This window comes from Artemia franciscana, chromosome 19 (genome assembly GCF_032884065.1).
Source record: "Artemia franciscana chromosome 19, ASM3288406v1, whole genome shotgun sequence".
NCBI classification, from domain to species: Eukaryota; Metazoa; Arthropoda; class Branchiopoda; order Anostraca; family Artemiidae; genus Artemia; species Artemia franciscana.
Genome location: NC_088881.1, coordinates 33902121 through 33929089, shown reverse-complemented (window position 1 = coordinate 33929089; position 26969 = coordinate 33902121). Strand labels below are relative to the sequence as shown.

At 34.8% G+C, this 26969-nt stretch overlaps 1 protein-coding gene across 1 annotated transcript in view; it reads left to right on the top strand.

Annotated features, from left to right (window-relative positions):
- Positions 1-20142, top strand: part of LOC136039595 (uncharacterized) — a 210282-nt gene extending 190140 nt beyond the window's left edge. The window contains exon 17 of the mRNA XM_065723457.1: positions 17071-20142. Within this exon, the coding sequence (XP_065579529.1) occupies positions 17071-17208 (138 nt within the window). The 3' untranslated portion in view covers positions 17209-20142. The remainder of the gene's footprint in view (positions 1-17070) is intronic.
- The last annotated feature ends 6827 nt before the right edge of the window (positions 20143-26969 follow it).

Sequence of the window (26969 nt, the reverse complement as noted above, 5' to 3'; positions counted from 1 at the left end):
AATGTTTGAATTGATTTCTGACATTAGCCGGGGACCGGAATCCACGTCTTCAACAATTCTGTGGGTTTCTTGGGGAAAGTAACAGGTTGCTTATTCGGTGACCTTTAATCATCTTTGTCCGTTTCCGACCATGTCTTCAAAACCCTTCCCATGGTTCAAATCCTCCTCTGACTTTTTGCTGATGATTTTCTTTTGTGCGACGTTATAATGAAGCCTTTTAATTTTTTGTTTTCGAAAGCTTATGCTTTTGGCTCCTGTGTATGTATCGGCAAGGCATTTTGCGCCCCGTTCATGGGCGTACCTAGAATTTGTACTAGGTTGGGACTTGCACAAGCATTTTAAAAACTGGCTTGGTGCCTACTCTGACTTGTCGGATGCAGCTTTTTCGAAGTTCTTTAGTCGGGTTGCAAATTCTTCTTAGAATTTCGTCAAATGTTTTTCTCTCTTCCTAGTTAATGCGCATATATTGTTTTTCTTTATGGCTTTTGAAATCTCATGGATTGGCTTTTGGTTCTCGTTCGACACGCCGTTCTCACCCCCTTCATTTGGCGTAGTTAGAATTTTTCATAACGGGTGGGATTCCAAAAAGAGTTTAAACCACTAATTTGACGGCCGCTTTGAGTCATGGTTGCAGTTTCTTCGACGATTGATTGCTAAGTTTCAAATCCCCGTTTAATTTTGCCAAATGTCTTTCTTTTGTCCGAGCTAGTGCCCATGGAACCTTACGATGAATCTTTCTTTCTGGTTTTCAAAAGCTCATGGATTTGTTTTTGCTCTTCTATGTGTCTTGGCACATCATTTTTCATTGTCATATTTCTAAAAAAAATTCCCCTTATAAAAAAAAAACTTGGAACTTTTGAGGTGGAAATTTAGCGCTCAAAAGCTGTCACTTTGAAATGGAAAGAAAACTTTTCTTTCAATTACACGCCAAGAATTCCTGACAAGCTTCATTAACGCACCTCCCGCTTGCTTTTCAATTTGAAATACCTGATGACACAAATCTTAATATGCTCTGCAGAAGGAGATAAGCTAGAATATTTAATAAAGTGAAATGAACATTTATAATAATGGGTGAAACCTTAATAACGTAATTTTTTTTGAAAAAATTATTTAACAGAATATTTCTTTTGCTGAAACCGCTTTTCTCTGTCTTAATGAAAAAGATTGACCTATCATTAATTTTTTTTATAGGAAATATAGAAATCATACGTCACAAAAAAGAGAATAGTAATGGTGGCTTTGTGTCTGAATTTTTTTTCTTTTCCTTTTTGTAGGCCAAACCGCACAAAATTTTGTATTTGTTTCCCTAAATTTCTATGATTCAGTAATCTTTCAACCAATGTTTGGGGACAGGCTCCCACCTTTGTCATTCTTGTGAAAAATTAAGATTTTGAGGGTACGGTCCACTTATATGCATGAGGTAATGAAAATCTTAACTGATAAAAACCGAAAGATTCATTATCATTAATAACATCTTTATAAAAAAAATTGCGTTTGAAACGAGTCCGTCGTATTAATTGTGTAGGGGATTCCTCCCTATGGGTAAGTATAGTCTATGACATAATATCTTGGGCTGTTACCTTGGCACATACGCAGGGGGGGGGGCCTTCGGGCCCGGCCTCCCCCACCAAAATTTTATGAAATGCTTTATTTCCCCATGGTTTCTTGGGATTTCTGGCAAAAGTAGGACATTTATTAAGAATCTAGATACATGTGTGAAGCCCTTTTTGGGGGATTTTACAGCATGCAATTATCTGGTCAAGTCAAGCCCATTTATTAACCCATTTTCTGTCTAACTTTTTACCCTTTTTGAAGTAATTAGCAATTGTACTGTTATTTTTTTTTGTTAAGAGAGTTTGCTTTCCACAGCAAAATAAAATTATCCTTTATATTAAGGCGTTTATCCCCCCTTTTCAGGATAAAGTACAACTTTTAATGGATCAATTTTGGAAACTATCATTTTTCATTAAAATCTACGTTTTTGCAATAGAAGAACTACCCCCACAGCACTAGTATTGCACTGTTAACCCTAAAATTTCCCTTTCAGTGGGATATAATAGATATATCACTGGTTCTAAATCGCTATTAACATAACCTGAGCCTAAAACGTACTTATGAGGCTTCAGTCCTCTTCCCCCCATCCGTTACAATACTACACATTAAAGTTAATCTGTATTTTCCGATATACGTGCTGTTTGCGTTACTAAATAAAAAAAAGTGCTACTTTATATCTGCTGTTTCGAAGGTTTTGGGCTCTTCCCCCTAAAAAATTCCTGCGTACGTGCCTGCTGTTACCATTAGAAGTATGCACGACTTTAAAAGTTGAATGCATGGTTGCCACCTGTAGCAAGAAAAAACCATCGGAAACTAGTGTAACGATAGAATTATGTTTGCCGTACATCAGGTGGCTGGACTCCTGGTATCAAACACGTCCTGCCTTCTAAAATAAATTAAAAAAAGCCATAAAGTTTAGTGATGAATCGCCGGCTGTGGCAACCCTAGTCCAACATGTAGGTGAAATAACACTATAAAATTGTCTTTTACTGACTGATGTTACGCTTGTTAATCAATAAATTGGCATTATACGGACCTTCGTGTGTGTTATTTCTTCTTATGTCTTATTTCTTATGTGTTTTTTCTTCAGTTTAATCGAGCGTTTATTGTCTCAATTTGTTATTATGTTTAGCTCTTGGACTTAAATATGGCTGTCATTCTTCAAGGAAAAAGATGCCATGAAATTTGTTCCAACAAAAAAAAGTTTGCAAATGTGCAAAATAGCTGTTTGGCACTGCCACGTGATTTTTGTTTTATTTGAGTTTTTGTTTTTTGACAAGGCACGTACACATAATTTTATTTTTGGGTAGGAGAGTTACCGGTTGAACCAGGAACAAACAAGGGTTTTGAAACGATTGGAAAAAGTTTTTTGACTTTTTGGGCCCCATTTTCGGGGAAGGATGCCCCAAACATTTTTTTTTTATTAGCTTCTTCATAGTCCATTTTCTGATGGAAGTTTTAAACCTATCAGGGGGAAAAAATTTTTGGCCTGTTTCTGTCCCCTCTTCCTCAACTACAAAAAAAAATCTGATCGTTTAGAGACGAAAAAATTTGTGAGCAACTGGACATCCAAGATAAAACAAGCACATCACTTTTGACCTTAAAGTCCATTTTAAAAAATTGTAATTTAGTTAATTTACATTATTTATAGCAATTAATTTAGTTAATTAATTAATATAATTATGATAATGATAACAATTAATAATAATAAATAACAATAATGATAATAACAAAAATAATAATAACTATATATATATATATATATATATATATATATATATATATACAATAGTAATTAATTAATTAATTAATTTATGGTTATTGTAATATAGCCATGGCAATTTGCATGATCTATGGTCCTTGCCAAAGAGCGTGAGGTTTACTGTCATCTCATGAAGTATATTTTTTTTTACCTTTTGACTGTTCCGAAAAAAATTGTTATCTCCAAATTTATGTCAGAATTCTTGGGGGGGGTCACGGTGGGTGGGCTGCAAAAAGGGACTGAATAAGGGGACTAATTGCCGTCCAATCACTTTCGTTTCTTAAAAAGATCACTAGGACTTTCAATTTAAAATCGAATGAGCTCCTTTCCAAACTTATCCGACCATATCTTCGATACGAAGTAGCCGGGAGAAAAACAACAAATAGTTAAATACTGTATGTAATGTATGTGGCTCTTTACTTAGGCGATGCTACTGTGCTGCGTCTGACCTCCTCCTCCCCACAAGCTGTATAGTTATAAACTGGTGTTCTACTGAATCCTGATTAAAAGTGTATTTTGAAAGAAATGTTAATTAAAAAACGTTTGTGACTAAACAGTTTCTTTAAAAACACGTTTTCAAAATTTCGGTTACTATAGATCGTTGTTTGCCCAAAGACTGTGTTCAGTCAGAATAAAAAGTTATCCCGTATCTCAACTAGTTTCAGTTATACAATCTTTTTCATTAAACATAATCTTTGAAAACCCATTTTTGAATTCCAGTTACAATGGGCCTAACTTTACCTTGGGTCGTAAGATGGTCTTGCTAGGCTGCATGCCCTAAATTTGTTGCTGTAAACTGAGATGTTGATTAAAGTCTGCAAAATGTCAAACAGTTCGTGGTAACGAACCGTAGTAAGGAGCGACCCGGCTCAATAGTAAACGAAACTCTAAAAAACGGAATTTTGATGCTAAAAGATACATCAAAAGAATCGAATTTTAATGCGAAAATTCGCATGAAAATTCGTCATTTCATTAATCATTAATGAAATGAAATGACTTTTCAAAGTCATTTCATTAATAATTAATCTTTTCAAAGATTAAAGTTGATGAAACTTTAAATATATAAGTTTCATCAAATTTAATCTTTATCATCAAAAGTTACGAGCCTGAGAAAATTTGCCTTATTTTGTAAAATAGGGGAAAACACCCCCTAAAAGTCAAAAACTAGTTTTTTTAACTGAAAGTTAGGAGTGATATTCAAACTTAAAACGAACAGAAATTACTCCGTATATGAAATGAGTTGTCCCTTCCTCAACGCCTTGCTCATTACGCTAAAGTTTTTTATTGTTTTATAAAATAGAATTGGGGCAAAAAGTTAACCTTTAGCGTAAAGAGTGAGGGATTGCAGAGGGTGCAACCCATTTCATATACGGAGTAATTTTTATTCGTTTTAAGTTTTAATATCACTCCTTACTTTCAGTTAAAAAAAGACTACTTTTTTATTTAATTTCTGAACGTTTTTAATTAATGCATTTTTGATTTTGGCTCTCCGCACATAAATTATTTAAATGAAATTTGTATATTAATTCTTTTTTTTTGCTAAATGGCTTTCTCTTAGTTTTGATCAGACTGTTTCGAGAAATAAGGGGTGGGGAAGAAGGCGTAGTTGCCCTCCAATTTTTCGGTTACTTAAAAAGACAACTAGAACTTTTAATTTCTAACGAACGTTTTTATTAGTAAAAAATATACGTAACTTAAGAATTAACTTACGTAACAAACTTTTATATTCTTATATTTTTTATTATGTATATGAGGGGCTTTGTCCCCTCGTTAATGCCTCGCTCTTTACACTAAATCTTAAGTTTTGTCCCAATTCTTTAAGAATTACCCATGAATCAGAAAGGCCGTAGAATAAATAGTTGAAATTACTAAAAATACTTTAGCATAAAGAGTAAGATATTTATCTCCTCCTAAATACCCCGATCTTTATGCTAAAGTATTTTTAGAACCCCTCATATACGTAATAATCTCTGTTCATTTTAAGCTTCAATGTTACTCCTTACTTTCAGTTGAAAAAACTTTTTCATGTTTAGTTTTTCAGTTTTTTATTATAGTAATGCTAGGGAATCTCGCGCCCTTTTCATTGAATTTCTCTTCCCTCATGACATATTCCTCCAAGGAAAGATCCTCCCACGTAGCCAAAACCCCTCAGCCCCACCCCCAAACCAAAAAAAAATCTCCCTGAAAACGTCTGTACACTTCGCAATAACCATTACTGTATGTAAACACTGGACAAAGTTTGTAACTTGCAGCCCTTCCCCCAGAGACTGTGGGGGACTGAGTCATCCCAAAGACATAGTTGTTATGGTATTCGATTATGCGAAAAAAATGGCTATCTCAAAATTTTGATCCATTGACTTTGGAAAAAATGAGTGTGGGAGGGGGCCTAGGTGCCCTCCAATTTTTTGGCCACTTAAAAAGGGCACTAGAACTTTTCATTTCCGTTAGAATGAGCCCTCTTGCGACATTCTAGGGCCACTTGGTCGATGTGATGACCCCTGGGAAAAAAAAAACAAATAAACACGCACCCGTAATCTGTCTTCTGGCAAAAAATACGAAATTCCACATGTTTGTAGATAGGAGCTTGAAATTTTCGCTCTAGGGTTCTCTGATACGCTGAATGCGATGGTGTGATTTTTGTTAAGATTCTTTGACTTTTATTGGGTGTTTTCCCCTATTTTCCAAAATAAGGCAAATTTTCTCAGGCTCGTAACTTTCGATGAAAAAGATTAAACTTGATGAAACTTATATATTTAAAATCAACATGAAAATTCGATTCTTTTGATGTATCTTTTAGCATCAAAATTCCGTTTTTAGATTTTCGTTTACTATTGAGCTGGGTCACTCCTTACTACAGTTCGTTACCACGAACTGTTTGACTATTGCTGTTTTCTTACCAGGTATTGCACATCATTTGCAGGACCGATATAAGGAAAAAAAAATTATTCTGCCAAAAATATATTTCGGCTATAGACCACTGCGAGGTCTTTTTCAGGTTTTACACGTAGAATTTGAGAATGCTATCGAGGCCATGTTCAGGGGAAGGGTTAGGGATTTTATTATACCCCTCCCCCTTCCAAAAAAAAATGTTTTTCCTACTCGTAAATATGTAATTCAGGTTTAATAACTGAGAATTTTTGATAATAAATGAAACTTTTGTTTATAAATGAAAATTTTACAAAATTTTGGCCTGAAAATTTTGGGAGACAAAGAGGGGGGGGGAACCTCTTCAACTTCACCTATTCATAGTCTTAGCGGCTAAATCTCCATAGCATTATTTTCCAAATTTATTCTCGTACTCAGAATTTCATCTCCAGTACAAGGCTGAAATTCAATTTCATTTCCGATTCCTCTATCATCCACAAATTCATCTTTCACTAAATCATTACTAAAGTTCACCAATCCTTGCGCCTGTACATTTTGCCCAACACTTGAAGAAAAATCAGCAAATTTAGTCGTGATACTTATTTCATCAAACAGTTCGTGGTAACGAATTGTAGTAAGGAGCGACCCGGCTCAATAGTAAACGAAACTCTAAAAAACGGAATTTTGATGCTGAAAGATATATCAAAAGAATCGGATTTTTATGCTGATTTTAAATATATAAGTTTAATCAAATTTAGTCTTTGTCATCAAAAGTTACGAGCCTGAGAAAATTTGCCTTATTTTGGAAAATAGGGAGTAACACCCCCTAAAAGTCATAGGATCTTAACGAAAAAATTTCAAGGTCCAATCTACAAAAATGTGGAATTTCGTATTTTTTGCCAAAAGACAAATCAAGGGTTCGTGTTTATTTGTTCTGTTGTTTTTTTTCCAGGGGTCATGGTATCGACCAAGTGGTCCTAGAGTGTTGCAAGAGGGCTCATTCTAACGGAAATGAAAAGTTCTAGTGCCCTTTTTAAGTGACCAAAAAATTGGAGGGCACCTAGGCCCCCTCCCACGCTCATTTTTTTCCCAAAGTCAACGAATCAAAATTTTGAGATAGCCATTTTGTTCCGCATAGTCGAAAACTATAATAACTATGTCTTTGGGGATGACCTACCCCCCACAGTCCCTAGGGGAGGGGCTGCAAGTTACAAACTTTGACCAATGTTTACATACAGTAATAGTTACTGGGAAGTGTACCGACGTTATCAGGTTTTTTTTTTGGTTTGGTTGTGGGGTTCAGGGAAGGGGTCTATATGGGAGGATCTTTCCTTGGAGGAATATTTCATGGGGGAAGAGAAACTCAATGAAAAGGGCGCAGGATTTTCTAGCATACTATTAAAAAAAACAATGAAATTGTAAACATGAAAAGGTTTTTTCAATTGAAAGTAAGGAGAAGCATTAAAACTTAAAACGAACAGAGATTATTACGCATATGAGGGGTTCTAAGAATACTTTAGCATAAAAAGCGAGGTATTTAGGAGGAGATAAATACTTCGCTCTTTATGCTAAAACAATTTTAAGTAATTTCAACTATTTATTCTACGGCCTTTCTGATTCAGGGGTCATTCTTAAAGAATTGGGACAAAACAATATTTAGTGTGAAGAGCGAGGTATTAACGAGGGGACCAACCCCCTCATATATATAATCAAAAAATAAGAATATAAAAGTTTGTTACGTAAGTTAATTCTTAAGTTACGTGTATTTTTTACTAATAAAAACGTTCATTAAAAATTACAAGATCTAGTTACCTTTTTAAGTAACCGAAAAATTGGAGGGCAACTAGGCCTCCTTCCCCACCCCTTATTTCTCCAAATCGTCTGATCAAAACTAAGAAAAAGCCATTAAGCCAAAAAAAGAATTAATATGCAAATTTCATTTTAATAATTTATGTACAGAGAGCCAAAATCAGACATGCATTAATTCAAAAACTTTCAGAAATTAAATAAAAAAAAACAAGTTTTTTGAAATGAAAGTAAGGAGCGACATTAAAACTTAAAACGAACAGAAATTACTCCGTATATGAAAGGGGCTTTTCCTCCTCGACACCCCGCTCCTTGCGCTAAAGTTTGATTCTTTCTCGCAACTCTACTTTTTAGAACAATAAAAAACTTTAGCGTAAAGAGCGAGGTGTCGAGGAGAAAAAGCCCCTTTCATATACGGAGTAATTTCTGTTCGTTTTAAGTTTTAATGTCGCTCCTTACTTTCATTTCAAAAAACTTGTTTTTTTATTTAATCATTAACAAGTTCACCTTAAATCAGTAGCGAATTAGGTAGAGCTTCTTTCTCTTTTCCCAATAGGTCATTAATAACTTTCCAAATTATTTTAGTATTATCCTTATTTAAACTCAATTGGTTGGCAAAGTATTCTTTTTTAGCCTTTCTTCTCATCGAGTTTACTTTGTTGCGTATTATTTTGAATTCTTCCAGTTTAATGGCACATTCACTATTTAAATATTCCACATACGCTTGATTTCTCAAATCTGACACTTTAAGAATTTCAATAGTTATCCAGGGCTTCCTGGGTTCACACTTACGGGGTTTCATTTCACTGGGCAAGTCTTATCATAAATTGGCTGTACGACCCCCATCATACGATCAAATGCACCAGAAGCGTTATCTTTCATATCCATAATCTCACTAAAATCAATGGTACTCAACTCTTCACCAAACCTCTGTAAATTCACCTTTTTCAATGACCTAGTCATTACTTTTTTTATTTTATTTCTTTTTATTCGACCACAAGGTACCGCTCCAACAACTGGGAAATGGTCCGAACAAGGGTATAGAACCACATCGGCATAACTACGGTCCAGATACTTAGAACCAACAAAAATATTGTCAATAAGAGTGGCTGAATGACTCGTAACACGTGTTGGAATATTTACACGTGTTAGGAAAAGATCATGAGCAACCATCAAATTAAAAAAATCAAAATTCGCCCCAGAAAGTAATTGTCTAACAAGACAAAGCCATAATAGGAACTGACAATTGCTAAAATTGCCCCAATCACATCCAATTAAACTTGTGAGATAGCCATTTTGTTCAGCGTAGTTACATTTTTTGGCCAGTGAACTCATCTTGTAACTATCTATGTAGGTCTTTGCGATTAAAAATTGAAGTCCCCCATTTTATATATATATATATATATATATATATATATATATATATATATATATATATATATATATATATATATATATACATATATATATACGCCACAGGTAGAAGATCATACTTTACTACTAACATTTCCACTTTAAAATGGAATGCACATAGGAGATGAACCTTGGGAACCACGCCCCCCCCCAAAAAAAAACAACTAAACTTTTGCTAAATTCTTTTAAATTATTATTAAAAGTATCATATATTTTTTTTAACAATACCCCATCCCCCGCCTCTTTAAAACGATTCCCGCGTCCCTGGCTGACGTAGTTTCCCTTAGCCAGAGATTGTTTCTTTTCCAAACATATTAGGTGTTACTATTGCTTTTGACAGATTATGCTGAACCATGTGTGAGTTTATTACATTCCAGTCCGTTGTCCAATCTCTCCTGGATGAACCCAAACTTATTTCTGGCTCAGTTCAATTTGGCGAGCATTTCTAATAGAATTCTATTCTTTCTTATTCTTCCAATCGCTCTTCTCTATTGTTTGTAAAACAGAAGGTCAATATCAAGATTTGACAGATAAAGTGATGAAATAAAAACAGGAGATTGCACAAATAGAGCTAAGGAATTTTAATGGAAAAAGAGGAAATACGGAAGAGGAAATATATGATTCTTATATTGATGTTATAATAAACATTTAGTTGAATGAGGACATAAGCTTACCTGATTACCAAGTACCAAGAAAAACCGAAACAACCTCTATAGTATAACCAAGACAGGGACTTACGAGGGTACCTTGGTTCCCCTTGAAATCCTAAATTCCCCTGACTATCTCGGTACTTCTTATTCAAATTATCAAATGAAATATGTTATTATTATCCCCCTTCCCCTTCAAAAAATTCCTCTCCCAGAAATAAATTCTGGGCACACTCCTAGGCTAAGCATAATAAAGCTTGTGATTAATAAGTGTAAGTGTTGGACAAAACAATTCCAAAATAATGAATGCCTCGAGTCTCCATGAGTTTCTGATACTTCAACCCGAGTTAAAATAGCGGATCATATCCTTTTGTATTAGGTACATAACATATATGCTTTAAGATGTCGTAAGTCTGTTTGGCTTTGGTATTTTCAATCTCTATTATGTCGAATTTGACATGTTGTAATTCAGTTCTATTCGCCAAGCAGGTCCTAAATCGGTTCACAAGCAGTAACCTTGAAACAGAGTTAAAATCAGATCCCAAAGAGTAGCCTTAAATTTGTCGAAGACGAAAGGGTATATATGAAACTTTTTTCAAATGAGGTATTTTCTTCCAAATGAGGTTCAAATGAGGCAGAGATCTATATCTGGAGAGGTGTATTTTCAAAGGATAAGAAGGTAAGTCTGTGAACCAAGGTTAGAATATCGGAATCTATTGTGATAACAGTGGTCGAATATGGTTCTGAATTGTAGGCACTACGAAAAACGGAGGAAGATTTGCTAGATGTTATCCAGAAGAATTGCCTGTGGGGGTTTTTGGGCACATGACTGACTGAAAGTATCTCAAACAGTAATCTCTGCGAAAAATGTGGTTCAATCCTTCTTTCTAGGGCTATAAAGAGAGAAAGGATGAGATGGCTGAGACACGTTCTGTGGATGAAGGATGACAAATTGCTAAAGACTGTGTTTGTTGGCCAACCGTCTAGGGCGAAACAAAAATCAGTTCGTCATCGAATAAGGTGGGAGGATGTCATAAGAAAATATTTAAGGGAAATGGGAACTTCTTGGGAGGTTGTAAATATTGAAGCTTTGAGTAGATTGGAATGGAGGAGGAGCGTGTGTAGCTGTTTGTGCCTCAGACGGCTCGGTGCTGCAGTGAGTTGCTGTTAGTGGTAGCAGTATTTTCAACTATTGAAGAGGTGCATTTTAAGCACTTGTTTGATTTATTACATACAACTGGGTATATTTGAAATGTTGCCGACAACAGACTTGCTGAAAGTTTCTAGCCAATCGCGCATATAAGATCAAACTAGCTCCTCAGAACCGTTTTTTGGAGGGGAGACTCTTTCAGCTACGCCGAGTGTGGTGGCGGGAGGGCTACAGCTAGGGATTACCCACTCCGATCATATTTTTCACTTTGATTTAGCTTATGTTGCTAATATTTGAATTAGGGTGGGGGCTAATATTTGAATTAGGGTGGAAACTTAAGTAGTTATAATCTAAAGATTATACTACTAATAGCAACAACTTACTGCAGCGCTTAACTGCCTTCTTCCAACAAAGCTGCATACACTCCTACACTCCAGATCAGTTCAAATCTTCTCTCTTTTCCAACTCCCGAGAAGTTCTGATTTCCTATAAATTCTTCCTTGTGACTTCTTCCCTTCCCATTCGGGGGCGTCCCACTTTTCGTTTGGCCCCCAGATGAATGGCTGAAACGGACAATCTTTGGAAATTTGTCATCCTTCATCCACGAAGGGTGTCCTAGTCTTTTCAACTTTTTTCTCATTATAGCCCCATAAATTGGGATAGAACCACATTTTCTCGCACAGCTTGTCATTTGATGTACGGCCAGAAAAACAGGTACCCGAAACTATCCATACATAGTTCCTTTGGAAAGTAGCTAACAAACCCTCCTCCGTCTTACGAAGCGCCCACGTTTCGGAACCATACTGGACCGCTGCTATCACTGTAGCTTCGACTTACCTTTCGCAGACTTATTTTTCTATTCTTTTAGACTTCTTCAACTGTAAAAGAAACCTGGGCTTTGCTATTCTACTCTTTGTGTCTTCACCCATCCACTGTATTTACTAATAATAATACCAAAGTAAGTAAAGCTATCCATTTGATCGATCTTCTGGTGACCCAACATCACCCAATTTTCCAAACCTCCAACAATTCATTCATTTTGCTAACATTTTTTCATCTAGGAAACTCAAATCATCTGCATAATTTAGGTCCAGGAGAGTTTTACCTTCCCATTTGATTACATGCCCTTCCATAGTCTTTGCCGTGTTCCATAGGGCAAAATCAGTAGAAACCCTTCTAAGTTTTCGAAGTAAATAGAATGGAAGACATCCGTGAAGGTTACCGTGGGAAATTTGAAAACGAGGTTTAGTCTATTGCAACCATGTTCAGCCATTCTTCTATTAGTATTAACTTGCCCCAAAAACCAGATGACTCTTCGCAAAACCTTTCTAAAGATCTGTTCCGATACAAAAACTGAGGCAGCTTGTGATTCGGTCAAAAGTTGGCGAGAGACGCAATAGGTTCATACCACCCCCACCCCCTCAGAATTGTAATGGTGAAAGAATTTGCAATAAAGCAGAATTTAACAAAAATTGGGATGTAGGAGATATACTTAGTTGTTTATAGTAGTAGTAGTAGTAATTTGAAGCCTTAGTATCCTGAAAGGCGACTATACCGAAAGTTGTTTTCGAGTAATTATTAAAAATTATTCCTCAAAACAAAAATTAAGTTACATAATATGAATTGAAGGTTTTCTTTGATTAAATAAAGAAATGTTTTTCAACTGAAAGTAAAGACCAACATTAAACTCAAAACGGACAGACGACTTTATTCTATATATGAGGGTGGCTGCCCCCTCCTCAATACCTTGCTCTTCATGCTAAAGTATTCTAGACTTTTAGAAAAGTTTCCTATTCTATTTAAACAGTCTTTGTGTTTTAGGAGTCTTTCGTAAAGAATTGGGACCAAACGTCAAACTTTAGCATAAAGAGAGAAAAATCCAGCTTCCCTCCATGAAAAATCCCCCCACCACCGAAAATTCCTTAAAGTAAAGTTCCTTTCACGTAAAATACACCTTCACCAGGAAATTTCTTACGGGTGATTCCATCTGTAAAATTCTCCTTGGCATATTTTCATTTGAAAAAAAGTGAAGTTTCTGATTGTTTCAAATCATGTCGGATATTCCCCTTCCGTTGACCTAAAAATACTCTCATCCCAGTTGAAAGTTTCCCCGTAGAAAATTCCCCCATGGAGAATTTTTCCCGTTGAAAATCCCTCCCCACATGGATATAACCCGCTGAAAATTTTCCCGGAACATCTCTACATGATAAATATTGTCGTCAAAGATAAAGTCGGACGAAATAAAAGAATATCGTAAAGAAATTGTGGCAAATTCCCCCAGTATACCTAGAAAATACTTTCGAGGAGAAATTTCCTCCCCTCCAAAAACAGAAGTCTGTATACTCCCCAGTAGTAAATATTATGTATGTGGGTAAAAATTGTAAATTAGTCCTTTCCCCTGGGGCAGGGGTTTATGTTATTCCCAAAAGTATAGTTACTGGACCTTTTAACTATGCTGAACAAAACGGCTATCTCAAAACTTTGATCGGACAACTTTGGGCAAAAGAGGCGTGGGACGGGGCTAGCTGCCCTCCAATCTATTTGATCACTGGAAAAGGGCACTATAACTTTTGATTTCCGTTCAAATGAGTCTCCTGATATCCTAGAATCACTGATTGGATACTATTACCCCTGGGAGATTTTTTTTAGATCGCTTGACGCTTTTGTGGTGTTTCTCCTTTTTTTAAAATTGTGTAAACTTTCTCAGGCTTCTAACTTTTGATTGGTAACATTAAACTTAACGGACTTTATATATTTAGAGTTTTGGTTGTTATTCAGCCACGTCGCTCCTTATTTACAGTTCGTTATCACGAACTGTTTGAAAATAATAAAAAAAAAAAACGCTTTTGTGGCCATCTCTTGCAAGATTAAAAAAAATAGTAATAATAATTTGCTCCGCAAGAAAGTATAGACTGAAATGGAAAATAGGACGAGCAGAAATTACATTTATTTAAATTAGTACAATTTAAATTGCCTTCGTAAGTGTTTTTATTACATGTAAACTTGTGGGTGCTGTCACACCCTTAAGTATATTCTAAAAGTAAGTAATTTTAGACAATTTTTCTTGTTGGTAGGGGGACTAGGTTCGAGCGATAAACTCCCCTCCCAACGATCAAACCCCACCCTCACGTGCTATTAGTTCTAGTTTGCGAAGAAAAGAATTACGGTCATTAGCAAGGTTTACCTCATTGCCAAGACATATCATTGGAATGTTATTGAAAAATGGAGTAATTTATATAGTCCCGTTGAAAGTTCGTGAAAATTGCGCAGCTAAAAACAACATAAAAACGACAGCTACGAAAGAAAAGAATTCCATCCGGAACAGTTGCCAAAATTTAGTAATTAAAGAGAACCAAAAATAAGTTGTAGGGTCACCAACGGGTGAGTGCATTCAAAGAGTTTGCATTTAAGAATTGTGCACACCCGGTTGAGTGCGCCACGTATGTTGAAAGGGTGGAACGCGGGGCGCAAAATTTGCCTCGCCTTGTGCTAAGCTGCATAACGTAATGGACGTTTGCCATATGTAGGTTACCAGGACAACTGGTGCTTCAAGATGTACACCAGGTGACAAAAGTGGGTGCAACCACCCCAGCCCCGACTAAACACCTCTTCGAGGCCTATTTTTGTGTTTAGTTATAAATATGAACAACGAATGACAACAAGTGAAAAAAAAAATTTAATGAAAATAACAAAGGATAAAATAATAAAATAAATATATTGCCTCTTCAGAAATTGTATTTCCTTGTATGTCTAGATTTGTTGATCAACATCAGTTAACCTGATAATATAAGCCGGTAAAAATAACGAAATGTGGTAACTATATTTTTAATTAACCTGGCAATATAAACAAACCGAAAATTTTTCCTCATTAGGAACTTTCTTTTTGCTACGAGTAAAGTAAAGAAGTAAGTTCCCAATATTTATTAATCTCATGAAATCGAATTAAAACACGGAGATTCCACTTGGCGACCAAGCAATGTTGCAACTTTTGACTTTGGCTCATCGCCCAGGACCGGCTAGTTTTTTTTTAATAAGTAGTACCATCAATTTATTAAAAAAAAAAAAAAAAAAAAAATAAAATCAATCGGTAGCACACCAAAAGCGTCGCTTACGAGGGTGTGTACTAACAAAAAAAGAACAAAAAATAGAAGAGAAAAAAATAACAAAAATAAAGAACAAAAAACAATAAAAGAGCAAAAATTAACAAAAACAAAGAACAAAAAAAAACAATAAGTAAATCTATAATAAGCAGAAGGGTGAAACCGTGTACCGAAAAAAAAACTTATATAAGTAATTCATACACAATAAAACAACATAATAGCATTATCCCGAAGCAAAATAAGAAACAATAGACCATTATTGTCAATTTTATTTCCATCAAGCTCAGTCTGTTTCGAAGGTATACTTACCAAGCAACCCCACACGCAGCTCAAATTCAGTGCTACATTTTGAACTTGGTCAAGTTGTCTTTATACGTTACGCACTGTTTGATATTCGAAAATTGTACAATATATAGGATTTATAATCCAATTTGGGATTATGTAGGTCCCATTCCAAAATTGAGTCTCAAATTGGTTTTTAAACTCCGTTTAGTGTCTCTTATTTACGTCATACTTAAAACGAAAGCGCTTATCTGACTTTTCTGAATGGGGTCTAAATTTCGTTGTTAGACTCCATTTCAAGGTGTTTGATTCATTTGGAATTGATGTTTACTAAAAGTGACCTCTTCATTCATTTACCCCAATGTCATGCTTAAAGCAGAAGGGTGTATCTGTTTTTTTTTTTTTTTTTTTTTTTTTTTTTTTTTTTTTTTTTTTTTTTTTTTTTTTTTTTTTGCCCCATGTTGGCTTTAGACTCCAGTGTTCATTTGGAGGTTCGATTTTGGAGGATGTGTAACTAAACTGAGGTCTTTGATTATAGTAAATATAAAAAACGTAGTTTTTTTCACTGAAAGTAACGAACAGAAAGTATTCTGTATATAAGGGGAGCTCCCCTCTTCTCAATACTTCGATCTTCATGCTAAGGGTTTTTAGTACTTTAAAAAAGGTACTTCTTTTTCTATCTAAACGGCCAGATTTCCGAATTGGGACAAAAAGTCGAACTCTAGCGTAAAGAGTTATTTTCCAATATTTTTTCAAATAATGCCGGGAAATTCACCTCCCCCATTCATAGAAAATTTTCCCTATGGAAAGTTCTTTTCGCGTAAAATACCTCCCACCCCCGGATAATTCTACCCTCGCTGGAAGTTTTCTGCGGACATTTCCGCCCGGAAAGTTCTCTTTTTTAAAAATTATGCTCTATAAAATTAAAAATATACAAAATCCTTGTCTAATACATATTTTTTTAATTCATCTTCTTTTTTTTCTTTTTATTCCTGTGGTATTTGGTCCATATTGAAATACCCTGGATGCTATTCCTTTCCTCGTTTTCTTGAAAATTCTCCTTAGTCTATTTTCATTTGAAAAAGACTCGTTTTTCATTTAATTTTCCTATCGTTTATCATATAATTACGAAAAACCCCTCTTCGTGGAAAATTTTTCCGTGAAATATCCCCCTGCCCAATGGTAAGTTTATCCTGCGGAAAATTAACCTATTCAGAATTTCTTCGGCGGAAAATTCTTTCCCCCTCCCTCACGCAAAATTCTCCGGGATAATTCCATCCCCGCTGAGAATTTCCCCTGGAACATCTTCAAAGGTATAATCCTCATCTTCAAAAAAGGAGATGTTACCCCTCCCCTCCTTTTCCGAAAATCACGTAAGTTTTCTTCGGCTCGTAGCTTTTAATTTGTAATATAAATTTTGCGAATCTTAAAACTTTATGAATTTGACGTTTTTGTAAATATTTTGTATGTCTTACTTTTCTTCTTTTTCAGTTTCCGGAAAATATTGAACCAGCGTTGTCGAATTGTGGCTCAAGTAGATCCAAAGAAAGTCTTTCAGACATTTCTAATTCTGTTGTAAAGGAAAGAATGAAACTTCGGAAATTTTTCTTGTCAAGGAATCGCTATTAATTTCCAATGTTTTAAGTTTTTTCATTTTTCAGTGTTTTTTTTTTCATGTTTCTCTTGCTGATCTTCATATTTTGGCCATTTTCATATTTTTATTGTCTTTTTTCGTTTCTATGGAGCTAAAACACCAATCTTTTCAGTTTGGCCTTATATTTTATTGTTGTTTTATGTCTTATACCAGCTATATTTGTGGCTAATTATCCTTTTTTATGTTTTTCTTGCCCTTTTAATTTCTACTTTTTGTTTGAGTTGTACATATATTCCGTTTGAGAAGGTAAGATACAAGGTTTTAATATGCCATTGCGTATTGTTCTCTTTGTTCGTTTGTAATAGTTCTATTTTGTTTTACCTTGCTGGATTTGCTTTATGCTTGTTTTTACTTCTTATTTTCTTCTCTTTCTTCACGCTTATTTAAGTGTTTTTCCCTTTTTTGGTTTATTGTCAGCTGAACTTGAAATCTTTTCGCTTTCACACGAATCACAAGTGTTCTTGGAAACTAAAAACTTCAGCATTTTCATTTTAGTAATATTTTTGGCTTTGACTCTTTTCTTTTTTATCTATTCATTATTACGCCCATTTTCGTTTTGTTGTGCCCTGAAAATCCTCTCAGTTGGAGAATACTCTTCAGTTTTTCGGAAAATATTGGTTAAAAAGAATCATGAGCTTAGTGTACTTAGTGTCTTAAGATTCTTTGAATCTCCTATCACCTTGCTGTCCCCTATCTTCTTTTCTTTCTCTCCCATCTTTTACTTATCTTTGGTGGCAAAAAAAATCTTCTCTGTAAAAAAAAAACAATTGTCAATCACAGTAAAAATAACCAAAGACATTTTGGCTTCTGTTTTCTTGGTATTTTAGTAGAGTACCTTGAGATTTATTGTTGCTAGACTGTTCCCTCTTAAAAACTGTTTGTAATTTCCACTTTAAGTTTCAAAAAATGTGAGAATCATGTTGGAAAATGTCACAAACTAAAAATGTAAGGTTAGTAAAACATCTTTTGATTAATTGCTGCTACACTGTTCGTTCTTAAAATCCTTTTGTATTTTCCGCTTTAAATTTAAAAAAAAAATGTGAGGTTAGTAGGACAGCTTTTGATTTATTGCTGCTACACTGCTCTTTCTTAAAATCCTTATGTATTTTCCACTTTAAATTTCAACAAATTAAAGGTTAGGTTAAAAAATGTAAGGTTAGAAGAACACCCTTAGATTTATTGCTGCTAATCTGTGCCCTCTTAGAAGCCACTAAGATGTATTTTCTATTTTAGATTTCAAAAAATGTGAGATGTGGTCTTTTTTTTTATTGGAGAAAACGTTACGTTCTAGTCGATGTGATAATCACTTCTGCGTCTTATTACACTCATTTTTGTATCCTATCACTTGGATGGTTGTTCGAATTTTTTGTTTATCTTCAGTGAAAAAATTCTAAAATTGTCCCATTTACTTGTGCCCAATCTTCCCATTTTGCCCATGTGCTCATTCCATATAACCCAAAATTAGCAAAAACGCTTTGCTTCATTTCAGAGACTCGGTCTGCACTCTAGTCTTTCACGTTCTTCTCCTTAGAACTCATTGTCTGAAGGAGATTAAAAGTACAAAATATACCCAAATAGGCCTACTTGTGTCCAATTTGCCTATTTTTCCAATTTACCCATTCCATGCGATACAAAAATAACAGAAGCGCTTTATTTCATTCAGAAAAATTTTCTGTGGTCTAGTCTTTCGTGTTCTTCTCCTTAAAGCTCCTTCCCTACATTGGAACTTCCTTTATGCTCACAAGTATAAAGTGTACCCATGTACTTGTGTCCATTTGCCCATGTGCCCATTCCACATGATTCAAAATATAAGAACTAGCATAAGGTCTTTAGTCTTCCCTGCTATTTTCCTTTAACCCCCTTCCCTTAAAATGTTTACAAGCATTAAGTGAATCCATATGCTTGTGCCCAATTTCCCCATTTGCCCACATACCCATACCCTTTGATTCAGAAACAACAAAAGTAACTTTATTCCATTTCATAAACACAGTCTGTCTTTTTCTCTTTCGTGCTATTTTCCTTAGAACTCCTTCCCTAAAATGAGGTTACGAGTATTAATCATGTACCTATGAAATTGCGTCCAGTTTCCCCATTTGCCCCCGTGCCCATTCCAGGTATTAGAAACCACAAGAGTACCTGTTTTTTATTTTAGAAATTCTATCTTTCCCTAAAAAAAAGTTACAAGTATTAAGTGTACCCATGTACTTGTGCTAAATATGCCCATTTGCCCACCTACTCATTCCATGTGATTCAAAAACAATAAAAGTGCTTTTTTTCGTTTCAAAAAAATGGTCCAACACGTAAGACTAGAGCACAGACTGTTTTTCTAAAATGAAACAAAAAATCTAAAATGATTAACAAAAAGTTCGAAACAACCATCCGGTTGCTAGGATACAAAAATGAGTTTAATAAAATCTAGGAGGGATCATCACATCGACTAGAACGTAAAGCTATCCCCAAGAAAAAAGGTTTTCATGTTTATTTGTATTTTACGTTCAAAATTACTAAAGATGCGTCATATCTAATTTCACATGTAAATATTGAACTTCATTTCTCATTAAAGATATTTACCTCAAAACTTGAACTATAGTTAATACCAAAATAAAAGCTATATTTGTGCTTCAGCATACAAGTTGTATGTGTGATACACCGAAGTTGTGATGTGTGTAAGAATTTTGTATTATTTAGAATAAACCTTGTTCATTTATGTTTTTTTTTATTTCATTTCTTTAATGTGTTTTTTTTTTGGTTTTTTATGACAAAAGTACGAAAGTTTTGCTGTGTATCATTTTGTCTTTTATCTTGTTTGTATATGTTGAAGTTTATTCTATATTGAAGATATTTTGAGTCAAAAGAATTTGTTACAGAACATGTTAAAGAAGTTATAAACGAATAAAAGCTATATAAGATTTGTATAGTATATTTTATTATTAATTTTTTCTTTTGTCTTAGGGGTTCAAGGAAAAGGAGGATCCGGGAATTGGTGGGGGTCATTTCTGAAAAGCTCAAGATTTTCACTGGTTCTTATAAATGCTCATAGGATCGGCATTAATTTGCATGTTTTGAATAGTATGGCCTTCCGTCTTCCTTGCAATTAATATCTGTGCTAGAATTAAAGTTGATCCATCATTACCCTAGTCAAGCATCTCTGGGTCTAAGGTAAGATTATCCAGAGGGGGGATTCATGGTTTGAACCCCCTCCCCCTAAAAATTTTTCCGACTCGTAAAAATGTAACAAAAATGAATATAAACAAATTTTTTATTTGTTTTTAAAAAGTTTTTTTGTAACCCCTCGAAAAAATCATCTCCCTCCGAACAAAAACCCTGGCTCTAAAGTCTCCTTGCTCTAAAGCTCCTTGGTAATTTTGGCATCCTAATAATTTAAAGGTATCTAAAAAGAGGGATGTCGATTGCTAATTTTTGTACTCTGGAAAATGAAATAATGTAGATGACATGTTAGTGCCCTCTTGCATAAAAGGTATGAGTGATATTAGTAATAGGTATATCTCTGTTGATCTATTATCTTGAACACTACCCACCACCCTCCTCACCCTCAAAGAACCAAAAATATACATCCACTGTTTTCTGCGCCGTTTGAGTTGTGTTCGCTGGTGTAAAGGGTTACCGTTTGCTGTTCGATATTTTAAAATATAACAACGTAATGTATATAAAGTGGGCTGTATGTTTATTCATCAAAGAGGGGAGATTAAAGAGAAGCAATCCACCTTTAGGAATGAGATGAGTAAGTGCTTATGATTCTTTGAAATAAATTTTCAGGGTCTCCTTCAAATTTCCCCTAGCCGTAAGTACTACCATAATTTTTTCTTGGTAATTTGCCCTAAAATCGTAGACTAAGTATTCATGGTACTCTATGAGGCCGAAAATTTTGGCCTCATAATAACGGCAAATTTCCGGTTTACCCTGGATTCACAGAGCTGCATTTTCTTGCAAAAAAAAACATTAATGCCTAATGTGTTAGGTACAATTATTCTGCTTGTTATGTAGTAAGAGCTGGTAAGAATTTGCTATAAAATAATTCACATTGATTATTTGCCTGCAATTTTGGCTACTATTTTGATTGTCCGATTGTTGGTATGTATATGCCTTTTGAGATATCATGACCCCTACAGCCCCTGGGGAGTAACAAAATTTGCTGATTGTTTATGGATAGTATTTGTTATTGGGAAGTAAGCACACATTTTTTTGGGTGGGGGAGTGAATTTTCTGCTGGTGGGACTTTCTATGGGGGTAAGTTTTCAGGGAGTGAATTTTTCAGGGGAAATTTTACACTAGGGGAGTTTTCCAGATTTCTTCAACGAAATTATTTTAAAAAGCTTTGCCCCCCCCCTAATGTGCTAATAACCCAAATCATATATTTTCTATCTATTCTGTCCCTTCCCTTCCCTTCCACACGCTAAGCAGAAAGAAACTAAAGAAAAAAACCGGTTCTATAATGCGTCAATGAATGAACAACTTGAGCAGTAGGGTGTTTATCATACAAGTACCCGAACAGAAATTATTACGTATATGAGGGTGGTCGCCTCTTATGCTATTTATATAGCGTACCTCGCTCTTATGCTATTTTATAAACCTATAAAAGAGGTTGTTATTCTAATTAAACAGCCTTTATCATTCAGGAGTCATTCTTTAGTAACTGGAACAAAAATCAAACATGGGCTGTTATAAGGTTATTATTAATTCAAAAAAATAAATAAAAATTATGCAAATTTTGTTTTAATTGTTCATGTACGGTGAGCCAAATTTGAAACCTGCATTAATTGAAAATGTTCAGAAATTAAATAAAAAAATAAGTTTTTTTAACCGAAAATAAGTAGCGACATTAAAACTTAAAACGAACAGAAATTTTTCCGTATATGATAGGGGCTGTCCCATCCTCAACGCCTCGCTCTTTACGCTAAAGTTTTTATTGTTTTAAAAAGCAGAGTTGTGTATTTAGCAAATAGTTGTCGCTGTCTCTGAAATAATTCCCCATTTTTTTAGTTTTTTTTTAGTTTATACCTTAGAAGTGGGGAGGTTGTCACTTTGGCCCTTATGAAAATCAAACCTCTGGTTCTATTTCATCGGACTCTCTCCTTCATCCTCTCTTTCACTAATCTTCTACTTTTGTATACGTTAACCACCGGTTAATTGAATTCTTAACGAAATCGCTAAGCTTAACACAAACATTTAAGAAACAATCAATTGATAGATCAATTTGTTTATTTCTTTCAATCAATCTGTAAATTCACGAAAAACTCAAACAATCAATCAATTTATTTCACAAAAAAAGAAATAAACGAATAAATACATTTTCGTCACCGCAAGGCTCTATAGCCATGATTCCCATCATGGGGCGAATGTCCCACTGGTAGGGTGTGGTAATATTTTGGTGGGTCATGGGCAGGACGTGCACCATTCAGACCATACTTCAGAACCTGAATTTTGAAAAAACAAATTTTTCATATAAATGATGTCACAATAACATGCATTTAAAGAGCAACAAAGAAAACATAATGGTATTGCAATGACGTTATACTTTTTATAAAAGTTGTATTATGTTAATATTTTTCATTAGTTTAAAATATGCCTAGTGGACCCCCCTCCCTAGTAAAATACCAAGTTGATGGCCTTATAGTGACACCAATTAACGAAAATGTAGGGGGAGCAAGGATTTTTCTCCATTTTTTAATGAAGATACGAACAACTGAACAAGATTGAGCAAACTCACTTAAAACTGGGAGTAGTGGCGAACTCGCTGTTTGATTACATCGTCAACTAATCTATCCAAATCAGTTGTCTCTTCTTTCTCAACGGCCATGGTTTTGAGATTACTGAGTCTTCATTTCCCATTGTTGATCTCTGATAATTTTTCATACGCCCTAATGTCGAGAAAAATCGTTCATTACTGGTGGAAGGTCACAGGTAAAGTAGCAACTAGCTTCATCAGTTTTATCACAGCAGTAGCGTATTGGCAATTGGAAAGTCGGATAAAATTTCATTTGGTTGGAGTAGATCCATTTCGAAAGTGCCATATTTTGAAAGATATAACTTTGTAAGAGAAAGTTGGGATTCTAGGGCATAGCCACCAACATCGAGAATCACTTGATAATGACACATTATCTTTTTAACTTTTGGAAATCTGAGAATCAGAACCTGAAGGGTAGAAGGCTGATAAAGCGTCAAGCAAAGGGAACGTCGTGATATTTTTCATGGAACGTCGGTCCATCTGGCTAGTAAAACGGCCTATTAGCTTGAAGTACAGAAATATAGTGGAGTCTGATTGAACTGGCTGACTGATGTTGTGTTTATCGGTTGTTGAATTTGAAAGAGTCTTCGAGAAGAGTTTAAATGTGTAAATGGCTTGACTCCTTTTGTTCTGACACTGGTTTTGGATACTTTTCCTCCCGGATCATAGACATTGCAATAGCACTTCGGAGAGGGCTCGTTGGATTGTTCATTCAAAATAGTGTTTATGCAAAACAGTCCAAAGAACATATAACAATGCCTCCAGAATTGACAAACCCCCCCGAGACCTGGGGATATGGGTATAAGCTATGCCCGGGGGGCATCGTTTTTATGGGATGGTTTGTCGTACAAACTTCAGATGCAGTTTACTTGATTTGCAGTTGGAATTAAGTGATTTGACAGCAACCATTCCCTCCCCCCACGCCCGTCATTTCCCAAGAACAAACATCCAAACAAAGTTTTGAGACATCTATTTTTTCAGCATTGTTGAAAGGTTTATGAATTATGCGTTTGGGGATGTCAACCCCCCTTCCCTCCCGAGGCCTCAGGGTAAGGGCTATAATTATTCAATTTGATCATTTTAACATATAGTATATGTTCTGGAGAAAAGTTATGCATATTTGACTACTACTTTCCCAAGATACGATGGGCATTAAGGTAAGTCTTACGTAAGGTGAGTCTAAGCTAAGGAATGCTTAGGGGAGTGTTGATCTAAATCAAAGCATAATATGTGTATATGGGTTGTCAAAAGGGTGCAACTCAGGAATGAGGAAAGTATATTAATTCGGAACTTATAGGAAATAATAAGGGGGATGATCAATTGACCAAAAAGGTAAAATTTATACGCTAATATTACTACTACTACCAGTACTATCACTAAAACTACTGCTTCTGTAGTTGGTACTACTAAGGCTGAGGATATTGAAATAAACATCTGAGGAAACTTTGAGAGGAAAGTTGGACAAAATCAAAGCATATTATGTACATATTGATTGCTGATACGGGTGTATCAGCAATATTTTGAAATAGCTTATTGTATCAAGAGGAAACTTCAAGGGTGTCATGAGTGGGATATTCAGATTAACCCAAAGGCAAAATGTACCTGCTACTGCTGCTATTGATACTGCTGCTACTACTGTTACTACTAAGGATAATAATGTGCTATTGCTTTCACTACTGTTCCTACTACTACCATTACTACAATGATACTAGTACTGTTAAGGCTAAGTGTATAAAGGTGAAAAGTTGAGAGAATATTGAGGGGAATTAATACTAAGTTAAATTACACTATGGCTTACAGATTGTAAAAAGGGCGTATCTCAAGAATGGATATAAATGTTAAATTTGAACTTTCGGAGAATACTTAAAGGGGACGATCAATTGACAAAAAGGTAATATATGTATGTCACTACCTACTAACACTATTACCATTGCTACTTTTACTAATATTAATATTGCTACTAAACTACCCCAACTGCTACTTTAATTGAGACAACTTGTAAGGCTTAGAGTATTAAGATGAAAAAGGCGTCAAAAGAGGGTTAAAAGCGCACATCAGCAATATTTTTGAAAAAACTTACCGTGCCAAGGTGAAACTTCTGGAGCATCATGAAAGGGATGTTCAAATGATCAAAAGGCAAGATGTACATGCTACCACCACTATTAATACTGCTGCTACTACTACTTATTATGATGATACAATACTGACATACCAACTACTTCTCCTCCTGCTACCACCTCAACTACTGTGATACTAGTACTATTAAGGCTAAGTCTGTGAAGGCGAAATTGGGGGGAATACTGATGGCAAATTTGAACTAACCAAATAAATTATGTGTATTTAGATTGTCAAAGGAGCATATTTTAAGAAATGGGTTTGTGTATTAAATTGGAACTTCGTGTGTTTAAGGGGGTGATGAAAAAAACGAAAGGTAGTGTGTGCATACTGTTACTAATGCTAAGACTGCTACTACAAGTATTGCTACTACACAAACTAAGGCTGTTAAGGGGAAACTTTCAAGAAATAATTAGGTGGATGTTGAATGATCATGGAGATTGTCAAAAGGATGACAAAGCAATATCACAAGAACGGTATAGATCATTAAGCTAGACCTTTCAGGGTAAGTTGTGGCGGATTTGGAACTAGCCAGAAGATACCATATGGGTAAATTTAATACTGCTTCTAGGACTACTGTAACTTACGACACTAAGGATAATAAGTTGAAACTTTTGAGGAATGTTTAGGCGGAGTTTCAATTAAACGAAAATACTATATGCATTCATGTATAAAAGGGCATATAAACAATATCATGGGCAGTGCTGCTTAATCTTAGTTAATAACATCATTGATATTTTAAAAGAGTTAATCAGAAATTTAAAGTTCTAGTGCCCTTTATAAAAGTCAAAATTAAATGGAGGACAATCAGCCTTCCAATTCTTTTTCTCTGAAAAAGGCTATGTCACTACAAAACTAACAAAAATTAACTAAAAAAAAATCAACAAAATAAGTTTTTTTTAAATCAGTTTTATTTATTTCCTGTCGGAACATGTTTCTCATATGAAAGCCTCATGGGCTAGTAAAAGGAAAGCTGTTCATAGAATATTTTGTTAATCATGGCTCAGATGGCCTTTGTGTTGGAAACTCAGTTTCTTTATCATAGTGACTTGATAAACCAGTAACTTGGCTGAATCTCGAAGATTTCAATTAAATAGCTAAGTTCTGTCTGTGTAATATGATCAAATTGTAGGTAGCGTCGTACTGTTGGCTAGGTAAAGAGCAATATGGCTTCAATATATTAAAATAAACCGAGATTAAAACACATTTTAAACGTTTTTTTCTTTTATAACGTTGCTAAATCCAGAATTTTTCAAACTTTGAAGAAGGAATATCAATATGTAATAAACTGTCAATCCCCATTCATCCATTCTTTCCAGTAGCCTGGAACCACGAGTCACTTTCTGGTATTGAGAGGCGTTTGTCCCACCCACGTTTGTCATAATTTCCGTTTGTTTTATCTTTGAACTGTTTTTCGTTGTAATTTCGGTTCATTTTAGTTTTACGCTTTAATCACTTTACTTTCTGTCTGGTCGTCTTTGGTTTAATGTAGCTCTTTACTTTTCTTTAAGAACTTCTTTAGTGAAAAAAATATTTTTCAAAATTAATAGTTTTAAAAGCTTTTTTTACGAGACAAGCATATGATTTATTTTGATTTTTGTTTGAAAGGAATAGCTTATAAATCCATATGGATATTATTAAACCCCTGACAGTATGGTATCACTGCGACATAAACACAGAATAACCAAGATATTTCCAACTTATAAACCATTGCAGTTGAATTAATACCTGACATTTATTTCTATATTTTTTTCACCAATGTTTGATAGCATCTGTTTTTATTTCCTTTTTATGTTCAACTTACGATTCTTGGCTAAAAAATAAACATCAAATGTCTATTGAAGTCTCCAGGTCTGTCTAGGAATTTGCTATTAA